Below are 12185 nucleotides of genomic sequence, written 5' to 3' on the forward strand. Positions count from 1 at the left end.
TTTGATGTTTCTTCATTTGCTTCTCCTTCTACATCTTCTTCTTTTTCTGATTAGCTGACGAGGCAGTTCTTCTTGTCGTGGGCCGGGGTCTTCTTCATGCTCCGCAAGCTGAGGGACCGACGGCCCAGCCGCCCCTTGCTCCCTCCCGCGCCGCCACTGGAGGCCAGCCTCGGGTCAGCGCTCGGCGACTCGCCGTTCTCCTTGCGCAGCTTGGCCTCCTTCAAGGCCCGCTCCAGCTGCTCGTCCGTGATGCTGTCCTCGTCGAACGACCCCGGATTCTGTTCTCTGGTCGCTGTATACATTGGTCCAGAGGAGCTCATGAGTTGTATATCGGCGATATATACGTATATGTAGAAATACATATGATATTAATATGAAAAGAGGAAAATAGCAAGTAACCTTTGTAGAGGCGGTATCGCTCGCTCTTCAGGAAGTAGTCGAGGGTGCCGTAGACCATGAGCAGGAAGATGCTACGCTGGGCCGCGGCGAAGAGGTCCTTGGTGGGGCGGGCGAGGTTCTTCTGGAGATCCTGCTTGATGGAGTAGGGCAGGTTGACCTCCGTTTCCGAGTCTGCGGACACATACTTGGCCATGATGTACTGCGCCTTCTTCACGCGCAGCTCTTGCTGATCATCTGTGAGTCCCGCATACTTTTCCACGTCATACCTGTGTGTTCAGGTTACATGTTGATATATTGATACATATCGTGGTGAGAAATGCTCACATTCAGTCACATTGTAACCACAAACATAAGCGGGGTTGCAGGGGAACATATATACCAGAACATGAGGTTCTCGGCGCAGTGCTGGGTCTGGAGGAACTGCATGAACACCTTGCGGCCTGAGGGGGAATGTGTGTCACCAAACTTGTGTGTCTGTGGACATCTGTGTTAAAAGCAGATATGCTCACCAGTTTGGTCGCGCAGGATGTAGTCTAGGAAGTAGTTCCTGCTCATCTCGAAGGAGAGCTGGGTGAGCTCTAGCGACAGGTGGATCTGTTGGTGGTTCATGGCCAGGTCCTCGTTCATGTCCCACGACATGGTTCGCCGCAGGTCCGTGTTGCTCATCAGGCTCGAGTTGGACCTAGATATCACAATTATTTTATTAGGTGGTCGGTTGTGGTGTAGTATCGGAGCTGGAACATAGAATATAGAATATATATTTATATATACTATTAATAGAGCAGAGTATACTCTTCTACCGCTGGGTCCAGGGAAGGTGCGGTCACGTACCGGTCCCTCATGCTCAGGGCAGGAATGCCTGGGAGTTCGATAAGGCCGGAGGCGCCGAAGGGGCCGTAGATGCCCTCGGCCGACCCAATGCTCGAGGCGCGGCGTGCCCGGGTCATGGTAGGAATCGCTAAACCCAGTGGCCCGTCAGTTGATTGCGCAGATGGCAAACAGATTTCAAAACCAAAAGAAACAGCTGAAGTGGGGGTGAGATGAGCGTACCGGCGAGGGCTTCGGGCGAGGGTTCGTTGGAGGCGATGGGTGCCGGAAAGGCGGCCCGGAGATACTCCACAGTGTCGATGAGGAGCGGATTGGCCACCATGTCCTGCTGAAGCTCCTCCAAAATCGTGGGGGTGGACGCCCCTTTGGGACCGCCCCTGTGCATCCCAGGCTTCCACCCGCCTCTGCTGTATTTCTTTGGCTCCGTGTTTTCTGAGGTCACCACCAACTACTAACAGGTGGATTTCTCAATGGTGTTCAGATTAATTGTATCTTTTACACCTTCAACTTCGTCAACATGTCTTTGTTGTTCCCCTGTATCTCATCCAGTTCAATTACCTTTCTGGACTCAAACATGCCACATGTGCAGGCCTTTATTTGCACATTCACCTCAACCAACTTCCTGGCGATGCCAGGAAAACCATTTTAACTTTGTGAGAACAGCTCTGTGGAAACCTCAGGATGGGGAACCACTGGAGGGAGTCCAGGGTATGCACCAGAAGGTACAAAGCTCAGCAAGAGCAACTATTGCAGAATGAGATGGGCAGTGATGCACTCTGTCATACGGATCTAACCACTGGTATGGCAAAGGTTAGTGCCAAAGAAGGGCAGGGGAAAGAGGAGATGAACCTTTAGGTGGAGGAAGGAGAGGAGGCCCACATCCTTCAGGAACTGTGCCTGAAGAAGGCACACACTTCTGTGCAAGCTGAGGTTGACCCAAATCTGCCTCTTGTAAAGAGGGCAACATGCTTCTACATATGTTCCTTTAGTTGCTTGAGCTTTTCATTGGTGGAATGTTGCAACATTGAGGGTTGAAGGCATGATCCAGCTGATCTGGAAGTTCTCCCAGTTCTTGACACCAAGAAGGCTCCAGACAATCAGTTGGACAAACAACGTGCTGTGGTCCATCAAAAAGGGGGCAGGTTTTTTTTTCGTTTTACTAACCAAGAGAATAAGAACTAAATCGCGTGGAGAAAGATGGCGCAACGTCCAAGCTCATCGCCTAACGAGAGCAGCGGCAGCGACGAAGAAGAAAGAACGAAGAGAGAGAGAGAGAGATAAAAAGAAAGCAGCCTGCTCAAGGCGTGCTGATCGTGCAGTTCACCTCCTCGCACTGCTCGAGACTGGCCTCGTAGATCTCGATGAAGGTGGTGTAGGCGTCGTACACCGTGTCGGCGTAGATGCGGGAATCGTTACAGAACTGGATCTTCTGGCGGAGCGACTTGTGGTAGAACCTGAGAATGGCCATCTTCTTGCGGCACACCTCGAGCGAGAACTCGGGGTCCTCCTGGAACGGCTCGTAGAGCTCAAAGAAGAGGTCGTCATCGCGGGCCTCCCTCTTGCTGCGGCTGGCGTGCTTGCGAGCAAACTTCTCCTCGATCGCCTTGTGGTCGTCGGGCTTGGGGGCCGACTTGTCCATCTTCTTGGGCTTGCGGATGGACTGGATGTGCCTGGCGTGCTGGCTGGCGAGGACGCTGACCTGCTTCGACATCATCTTGATCTCGGCGCGCCTCTGCGGGATGGGGCAGTTGGCGGCGGCCAGCAGCCAGCAGTCCTCGGCGGCGGCCTTGGCGGAGTCGAGCTCGATCTGCTTGGCCTCGAGCGCGGCCTCGGCCTCGGGCAGAAGCGCGTCGCAGAGCTCGTCGCGCTGGACCAGCAGGTCGGCCTCCTCGTTGGCACCGTCGACCTTCTCCACTTCGCAGAGCGCGAGGGCTCGCGGGATGAGCGCGCGGGGCGTGAACGACGGGGTGACCGAGGGCGACGGAGTCCTGGTGGGCGACGGGGTGGGCGTCCTGGTGGGCGACGGGGTGGGCGTCCTGGTGGACGACGGGGTCGGGGAGTTGGTGGGCGAGTTGGTGGGCGAGTTGGTCGGTGAGTTGGTGGGCGAGTTGGTGGGCGAGTTGGTGGGCGACTGGGTGGGCGAGTTGGTGGGTGAGTTGGTGGGCGACGGGGTCCTGGTGGGCGACTGGGTGGGCGAGTTGGTCGGGGAGTTGGTGGGTGAGTTGGTCGGGGAGTTGGTGGGCGACGGGGTCCTGGTGGGCGACTGGGTCGGCGAGTTAGTGGGCGACTGGGTCGGCGACTGAGTGGGCGACTGTGTCGGCGACTGGGTGGGCGACTGGGTGGGCGACGGGGTCCTGGTAACCGACGGGGTTGGGGTACTGGTGGGCGACTGGGTCGGCGACTGGGTGGGCGACGGGGTCCTGGTAACAGACGGGGTCGGGGTATTGGTGGGCGACTGGGTCGGCGAGTTTGTGGGCGACGGGGTCCTGGTAACCGACGGGGTCGGGGTACTGGTGGGCGACGGGGTCGGCGAGTTAGTGGGCGAGTTGGTGGGCGAGTTGGTGGGCGAGTTGGTCGGCGAGTTTGTGGGCGAGTTGGTCGGCGACTGGGTCGGGGTCCTGGTGGGCGACTGGGTCGGCGAGTTGGTGGGCGACGGGGTCATGGACGGCGAGTTGGTGGGCGAGTTGGTGGGCGAGTTGGTGGGCGATCTGGTGGGCGAGCTGGTGGGCGAGTTGGAAGGCGAGTTGGTCGGCGACTGGGTGGGCGACTGGGTAGGCGACTGGGTCGGCGATCTGGTGGGCGAGCTGGACGGCGAGTTGGACGGCGAGTTGGTGGACGAGGGCGAGGGAGTCCTGGAGGGCGAGCTGGACGGCGAGTTAGTGGGCGAGGGAGTCCTGGAGGGCGAGCTGGACGGCGAGTTAGTGGGCGACGGAGTCCTGGAGGGCGAGCTGGACGGCGAGTTGGTGGGCGTGCTGGTGGGCGATCTGGTGGGCGAGTTCGACGGCGAGTTGGTGGGCGACTGGGTCGGCGAGTTAGTCGGCGAGTTGGAGGGCGACTGGGTCGGCGAGTTGGTCGGCGACTGGGTCGACGAGGGCGACGGGGTCCTGGTGGGCGACTGGGTGGGCGACTGGGTGGGCGACTGGGTTGGCGACTGGGTCGACGAGGGCGACGGGGTCCTGGTGGGCGACTGGGTGGGCGAGTTGGTCGACGAGGGCGAGGGAGTCCTTGTCGGCGAGCTGGTCGGCGAGCGGGTCGGCGAGTTGGTCGACGAGGGCGTCGGGGTCCTTGTCGGCGAGCTGGTCGGCGAGCGGGTGGGCGTGTTGGACGGCGAGGGCGTCTGCGAGGGCGACGGCGACGGCGAGTTGGCCGGGTCACAGTTGCTGCTGGTTACCACGTTCTCCGAGTTGGGAGTGGAGCACCTGCACAGACCCGCATCACAAGGTCAGCCCCACTCAGAGGGTTGAAGGAAGAAGTGGAAAACAAGGCAGGGGGACAAAAAGCAAGATTTGGGGGGGGGGGGTTTGGAGAATCGATTGAATGCGAAGAAGAAGGAGGAAGAGAGAAAAGGTGATGGGGGGGGGAAGGAGGAGGAGGGGGCACGTACCGGGCGCTCCAATCGACGGCGCTGTTCTTGGTGTCGTAGCTGTCGGGGTAGCGGGACAAACTGTACCGGGATTCGATCGCGCGATCGAGGTCGCCAGCGCCGGTGCCGGAGGTGTAGCCGGGGTGGGTGCCGCCATAGGTGACCGTGTCCTGAACGATCACGGTGGCACCGCTCTGTTTGAAGAGCTGGATGGTGAAGTAGGGGCTGCCGTTATCGCCCGGGTTGGGGATCCAGTTGAGACCGGTGTCGAGGAAGCCGTTGGTGGCGTTGGCGGCCGCGCTGACGTTCCTGGCGCCGACGCCATCGCACACGCCCGAACCAAAGGCGCAGATGGTGAAGTAGCCGTGGAGCGGGACGGTGAGCGGGAACAGGCGGCCGGAGACGGTGATGGTGCGGACGGTGGAGTTGTCGGCGGCGATGATGCGCAGACGGTAGAGACTGGTGTTCTCGGTGAGGGCGGGCCGGATGTTGGCGCGGTTGTGCAGCTCGATGAACTCGCGCGAGTCGTTGACGAAGCCCAGATAGCTCTGGGTGTAGTCGACCTCGTTGATCACCAACTCGACATCCGTGTCGGCGGCGCAGCTGATCGAGGCGGGCAAGTTCGAGTTGGCCCTACCGGGGGTACGGCACGTGTGGATGAAGTCTCGGCCGTTGTCGTTGGTGTTGCTGCCGTCGGGGGTGCGCGAGACCGACGTGCCGATCCACGACACACTGTCGGAGGGGGCGGCCGAGGTGCCCAGGTACCAGGCGCTGTTCATGCCCGCGAGCGCGGCGTAGCCGACCAGGTCGACGCGCGTGTTCTGTTCGAAGAGGATCACGGTCGAATTCTCGTTGGCGATCCAGTTACTGAAGAGGGCCTCGCCGGAGAGGCGGTTCACCTTGACCTCCTGCGTACAGAGGAGCGTCTTGGAGGGGTAGAGGCACATCACGTAGTAGGCGCCCGGGGCGACATCAAAGTCGAGAAGCGGCTGCTGGTCGACCTGGTTGCCGCTATCGTAGAAGCCGAGGGTGTAGTTCAGGGTGTTGATAGTGGTGGTGCCGATGTTCTTCAACTCGACGAACTCGTTGAAGTTGGACGAGGTTTGCGAGATATCTATCTCGTTGATGACAAGCGTCGCCGAAACGCACGCTATGAGCAAGCAGAAAACTCTGTAGATGCGACACCAACAATGTGTTAGCACTTCAGTAGTAGGGGTCCATTTGGGAGGAGAATGAATTCGGGGGCAGTGAACATCGAGAGATTGACTAAGGGGGATCCATCAACACCAACCAAGGACGTAGTTTGAAAAAAAAAGAGTGAGGAGAAGAGAGGTTAGAAGAGTCAAGAGCTTCTCGTACCCGAGCGTGAGAGACTTCATGGCGAGCTCCCTGGCACAAAGGACTTCCTTCCTGAAGAGGACCACTTTTTTAGATGGGTGCTGGCCGTGCGAAAGAAGACAGAAAAACAAAACCGCATACGCCAAAGCCAAAGAAGCTCGCCAAGCGCCGCCCGCTTGCGATTTGCTCCGGTTATGTGTGGCGCTAATCGGGCACGGCTGTGCCTAAAAGGGAAGCCAAAGAAATGCGCGCCAAGCATGTTTAGAATTGCTCGCATTCCATGTCAAATTTTATTTCTTTTTTGTTACCTTTCTTGTGTGGGCACCGCACCTCAGATCACTGAGTCAAGCCACGACTCGAGGTCGCCGCCGCCCTCTGACGTCTGCTGGGCCGCGGCCGCCGCATCGTTGCCTGTTGATGATGTAGTTGGGAAGATAGATAGACACAGCTGAGCCATCGTTTCTTGCACTGCTGACCACACAAACAAATGGACGAACCTGATGATGACGACAGTGATGGTGCGGTGGTGGCCTGGCTTGCGACTTCTTCGCTAGGCATTCCCAAAAGCTCCTCGAGGAGGTCTTCCTCGTTGATGTCCGCCTTCGCTTCCTGCGCGGAGGCGAGGGGTCGTCGCACGGCCTCGGGCAGAAGTGGCTGCTGTCGGCTGGGTTCGGTTGACGGCGAGCGCTCGTCCGGCGTTGGCACTTTCTTTTCCGCCCGAGCCCTGCTTTCGCTGCCCGAGGGCTCTACCTCCTCCGCTTCGCTTTCGCTTTCGCTTTCGCTCTCCTCGTCCGAGGAGCAGCTCTCGTCCGCCTCCCCGCCCACGGGCTTGCCCTGCCAAGGTCAGGAACCAACGTTGTCAGCGAACGCCGGGCCACGGGCATTGCCGCCGTACTTCGAAGCTGGGTTCCACGTACGAACAGATCGCCCTCGAGCTGCAATCGCACGGCTAATGGGAGGGTGGCCAAACTGCGGCCCAGCTTTTCAAAGTCGAGGCCCGCCTGGGTGCGTAAAGGTAACACAACCGCACCACCGGGCCGCATGCGCAGGGGGTGAGCAGCTGTGGTTCAGAGTCGCAAGAGTGCAGAAGCAACGGGAGAGAAGGATTCGGGTGGCATGCCTTGGTGTGCGCAGCCGTCTTGGCGATCTCGTTCCACTCACGCTCCTCCCTGAACCGAAAGTGGGATGAAGGGTCCTTGCTCGCTGCACGTACACGCCATCGCACCATCACCATCCGAGACGCCGAAGCGGAATAAACAAAGCGTCAGCGCGCGTGCGGCTACGCCAACGTGCAAAGTGTGGAGGAGGAGGGGCTGTGCAGAACCACTCACCAGCGTTTTCGAGCAGCTCCTTGAGCGAGGGGGCTCTGCTCCTCTCCGCGTCGACGCCACCCTCGCCCCCCGCGGCACTCGCCTCCTCGAGCTCGTAGCGGTAGGCATTGCTCGACACCTTTCTGCGACTGTAAATCTTGCGCTCCTGAATCTCTGCAAATGGCGATACGAACAAAAATAATATAAATCTAAATTAATCTTGGACACAAGAGCAAGTCTTCCATCTATAGATGGAATTCCGGCTTTGAAGATATATCTATAGATTTGAAGTGGTTGCCAAGGGTACCTTCTTCATCGATCACGGTCTCCGGTCTTCGACGCTCGTGGGGGGCGGCACTAGCCTGCGCAGGTTTGGCTACTGTGGCAGGCTTCTTTTTTTCCTTCTTGGGCGGCTTGATGTGCGTGTGCTTGCTCTTGCGCGCCTTCAATTTCTTATAGGCCTCCATCTTGCTTTGATCTCGACGGGCCGCAAATTTTGATTTGAAATCAAATTTTATTTGTTTTTATTTTGCCACATTAAAAAAAAATCACTCTTGTCCTGACTTGTTTGCCTTCTTTGCGAGCTCGGCCTGTTCAAGCAGCTCGATGTCCTTGTCCTTGACGAACTCGGCGATGGTGCGATCGACCTTGTTCACCAGCTCCTGCCCATAGACGTCCACCACGTCTCCTTGCGCCTCGTCGTGCGCCTTCGCCTCGGGATCTGCCGCACAACACGTCAGACCACGCGCACACACGACTGATTCTACGCGTGCGTGTACGATTACCCGTCATGAGGACCACGTTGAAACGATCCAGTGGTCGGTCTCGGCGCCACTTCACCAACTGCATGGAAGAGCCGGGCTCGCCTGAGATCGAGGATGCCTGACACCACACCTGCTCGATCAAGAACCTGGCCTCCATGTACTGCGTGCAGAAGGAATAAAAAAAAAGAAAGAAAGACGACGACAACTGACGTTGAGCTACACTTGAGAAGAGGGAGAGGGGGAGAAGGGGAGGTGCCAAGTGTACCCTGAAGCCCTTCTTGACCTGCTTCATGTTGATCTGCGTGGTGCGCTGCTCCTTCTTGACCAGCGCCTTGTACATCCGTACCGAGGCCTTGTTGGAGATCACCACGTACTCCTCCTTGCGATAGGGCACTGTTGCGCATACGTACGTTGTTGTTTTTTTAATACCAATCACAACCGAGAAATTAATATAAACATTATATATTGACATATCATGAATTATGTTATATTAATTCTTTAGAAAGGATGAGTAAATAGAAGAATAAACGTTGTTAGAAGTGAAGGTGCATACCAGGTTTGCCGGCGAGGATGTTGAGCACCAGGGACGCCATGGTGGTCCCAAAGAGAGAGGGCATGGGCATCGCCACGCCCAACTTCGCCACACGGACCTTTCGTTTGATCTTTTGGCTCTGCACGCGTGTGCGCGCCAGTGCGCCCCGTGAGCCATTCGAGCGTAGCGCGGCGTGTGTTTTGTGTGTGTGTTGTGTGTGCGTTGTGTGTGCGTTGTGTGTGTGTGTGTGTGTGTGTGTGTGTTGACTCACCTCGATCATCTGCACCTCCTCCTTGGTGAGAGGGATCTGTTTCTTGCGCTCCTTCTCGATGGAGTAGACGCAGAGCACGCCCTCGGAGATCCCCTCGCGAACCTTCAGCCACCGCCGAATGTCTCGGCCGAGCGGGCAAGCCCAAGAATCACTGATATCGGAAACGCAGATCTGCTCAGTGGCACCATGGTGGAGATTGGTCAGCCACAGTTGAGCTCGTGTGTGTGTGTGTGTGCGTGCGTGTGCGTGCGTGTGGTGTGTGTGCGTGTGGTGTGCGTGTGTGCGTGCGCGTGTCGTTCGCTGAAGCGCATGAGGCGGGGCTAAACGCGAACCTTGGTACAGTCCCACAGAGATCCCGCCCCAAAGCTTGATACGAGCTGTTTGGCGTACGCGGTGAGGTCAGTAAGGCTAGCGGCGATTATGTGCGCATGTACGTGCGTGCGAAGAGTACTGGAATGTTGTTGTTCTTGCAGTAGGCAATGAGCTCGACTTTGGTGTCGCGGTTATCGATGCAATCGAGGACGAACGTCGGATTCCCTGCCCTGCCCCCACCCACCCAACAACGCGCGCCATATGGTCAGGAAAAAACAAAACAAAACAAAACAAAACAAAGCGCGCAATTTGAACCGCGCGGGGGAAAGAGAATGTACAGCAGCTGCGGCGCGAGGTCCCTGGTGAAGAACACCTGGAGGGCTTCCACCTCGCACTCGGGCAGGATGCGGTGGAAGTAGTCCTTGAGCGTGTGCACCTTGCTGCGGCCCACGTCCTTGCGCTGTGCCACCGCATTCCTGTTCAGCGAGCTCACAGTCACAATATCTGGCCACGACGCACACGACACACGATGAGACGAATGTGGCGGATTGCAGTGCCCACGCGCCAAGAGGGGCATGATGGTCAAGGTGGGTGAACGCACCAGGGTCGATGATGCGTATCTTACGGACGCCGGTGCGGAGCAGCACATGAGCCGCGGCACTCCCCACGCCGCCCGCGCCAACTACGACGATAAAAGCCTACATTTTACATTATTGTGAGATTAATATAAATATAAATAAATAAATAAATATATATTTTTTTAATTAAAACATTAAATCAAACAAATAAATGAGTCTGCGTACGTCGCGAATCTTGGCGAAGGCCTCATCGCCATAAAAAAGGCGGGTGCGATCAGTCTGCTCACGGAGTACCTCCTCCTGGGAGGCGTCGCGCATGAGATCGGCTTCGCTGACATCGATTGGAAACGCGGGGCTGGAGATGCCGGGCGGAACGATCGGCTGTGCCTCCTTTGAAGGTGACGCTGCTGGCGAAGTGCAGAAATGCCGATAGGAAACGATGGCCAGACCCGCGGAAAGGGCTGCCACACCCAAGTATGGGAGGGCCGCCTTCACCACCTCCACAGGAGCAGAAGATGACGCAGCCACGGACGCCTCGGTGTGCCCTCCCCACATCTTGCACAAATAAAAATGTAAATAAAAATATGCCTTTTCTTTTTGGACCAAAAAGACGTGGGAGAAAAGAGACAAGGAAAAGGCGGCCGGAAGATTAATTGGTAATCGACTCAAGATGAAGAGCACAAGGGGCACCTGGGGGCTGCTGCGCAGTTCACGGCCGACACCCGCTTCCGCGGCGGCGGAGACGCTGCGTGTTCCGTTCCCGCGCCGTACTTACGCGCTGAGCACGGATGGCAGGAACATCACGTCGTCTTCATCCCTTCTCCGGGTGGGATCGTCGCTGAGAAAGACGTACCTGCGTGCTGAAGATGCCAAGGAGCTCGAACAGCGATACCTGAAATGGATCACGCCCGCTGGCAAGGATCCCTGGGAATACAATCGCCACCTTCTGCCGAGCTGGAAAGGTACCCCAATTAATGAATCAAATTTTATTTTGTTGCATTTTTCTTCTTAAAGAATAGGATCAAAAGATGATTGCTGGGGGGGCAATGCACACGCATGGCAGCATCATTCACTTTAATTCACGCCATTCCCTTTTCTTCATGCGGCCAGGCCTGATGGGAGATGCCAATGTTGCGTTCAGCGCCATCAAAACGCCCGAACGGCTGCTGACGACGTTCCTCACCCACATGACCTACCCGTCCGAGCTGGGTCACAACCCGCGGATCAACACCGACCCCTCGGGCATCTTCTCCCACAAGCGGCTCTACCACTGGGCCGACGAGAACATCTTTGGTCTGCCGCCCGTCGCTGTCGTGCGCCTTTCCTACCGCAACACCCTGCGGCAGCGGGTACCATCTCCCCGTCCTCGTGTCGTTGGTCGTGTCGTGTCGTGTCGTGTCTAGCTAACGCGTGGTGCGGACTTGATAGGAGATACTGGTGGCCGAAGTGCACTGGTGGCGGCGCATCCTGCGCGTGATCAAGATGGAGAAGGTGTATTTGCGGGACGGCCAGGACTCGGTCGACCACATCCTGGGCGAAGTGTCGGAGGACGACTACGAGCTGAGGAAGGAGGCGGCCGAGTATGTCATCCCGCCCCGCTGGCTCCACGAATTCAAGAAGCGTACCCTCCTCCCCTTCTCTTGTCCCCATGTTGTGTGTTGTGTGTGTGTGTGTGTGCGTTGTGTGCGTGTGCTGACACGAATCGAACACAGTGCGGTGGCCGGAGCCGCCTTCGGTCGAGGAGCTGCGGTTCCCCGACCTGGACGCGGAGGAGCCGCCGCCGAAGACGCTCCTGCCCTACAACACGGAGCCCTTCCCGCACCCGCAGGCCTCCATGCTGGGCCGCCCCTTCCGTGCCGACGAGACCGAAGCGGAGCTCGAGAGCCTCGACACCCGGCTCGACCCGTCCGACGAGACCGCCGCCGATCTCGCCGTCGGCAACATCTTCGTCAAGGTGGAGAACGAGGAGGACGCCACCGCCGCCTTGCCCCGGTCCTGAACACCACCAATCCCCCCCCCACAAACAAGACAAGAACTCTTTTTTCATTCATCATCACCATCACCATCATTGTCATGAGGTGTCAAGTGAGCTTGTAGGTTATGGTTGTCTTCTTGTTGTGATGTGGTTCAGAATTTGAAGAGCTGCTGTACGGGGTAGCCCAGGGAGAGGAGCGAGCTCTCGACGAACACCTCGAAGCCGGTGGGTCCGCAGTAGGTCAGCAGGACGCCGCTGGCAGCGGAGACCTCGCCCGGTGGCGGCAGGCTGGCGC

General features: G+C 57.8%; 4 protein-coding genes and 1 pseudogene across 4 annotated transcripts; 1 reads left to right on the plus strand and 4 right to left on the minus strand.

Moving 5' to 3' along the window:
* Positions 1–50: 50 nt before the first annotated feature.
* On the minus strand, positions 51–1612 carry ACA1_325270 (regulator of g protein signaling domain containing protein; the record flags this gene model as incomplete). The annotated part of the gene is made up of 6 exons (XM_004336876.1): positions 51–292; positions 400–665; positions 785–839; positions 909–1081; positions 1231–1357; positions 1450–1612. 6 exons carry the CDS (start codon positions 1610–1612, stop codon positions 51–53), a joined length of 1026 nt encoding a protein of 341 aa, XP_004336924.1.
* Positions 1613–2524: 912 nt separating this feature from the next.
* ACA1_325280 lies at positions 2525–6189 on the minus strand (annotated as a pseudogene).
* A 290-nt stretch (positions 6190–6479) lies between these two features.
* On the minus strand, positions 6480–7925 carry ACA1_325290 (uncharacterized protein; the record flags this gene model as incomplete). Its single annotated transcript, XM_004336877.1, has 6 exons — positions 6480–6559; positions 6646–6982; positions 7066–7149; positions 7179–7351; positions 7480–7632; positions 7766–7925. 6 exons carry the CDS (start codon positions 7923–7925, stop codon positions 6480–6482), a joined length of 987 nt encoding a protein of 328 aa, XP_004336925.1.
* An 81-nt stretch (positions 7926–8006) lies between these two features.
* On the minus strand, positions 8007–10470 carry ACA1_325300 (ThiF domain containing protein; the record flags this gene model as incomplete). Its single annotated transcript, XM_004336878.1, has 9 exons — positions 8007–8179; positions 8244–8382; positions 8488–8615; positions 8776–8893; positions 9026–9127; positions 9477–9567; positions 9676–9841; positions 9939–10035; positions 10141–10470. 9 exons carry the CDS (start codon positions 10468–10470, stop codon positions 8007–8009), a joined length of 1344 nt encoding a protein of 447 aa, XP_004336926.1.
* Positions 10471–10585: 115 nt separating this feature from the next.
* On the plus strand, positions 10586–11914 carry ACA1_325310 (uncharacterized protein; the record flags this gene model as incomplete). Its single annotated transcript, XM_004336879.1, has 4 exons — positions 10586–10877; positions 11026–11264; positions 11344–11536; positions 11628–11914. The coding sequence occupies 4 exons, from the start codon at positions 10586–10588 to the stop codon at positions 11912–11914; spliced, it is 1011 nt and encodes a 336-aa protein (XP_004336927.1).
* Between the last annotated feature and the right edge of the window lie 271 nt (positions 11915–12185).

Source organism: Acanthamoeba castellanii (genome assembly GCF_000313135.1).
Source record: "Acanthamoeba castellanii str. Neff unplaced genomic scaffold scf7180000084475, whole genome shotgun sequence".
In the NCBI taxonomy this organism is placed as follows: Eukaryota; Discosea; order Longamoebia; family Acanthamoebidae; genus Acanthamoeba; species Acanthamoeba castellanii.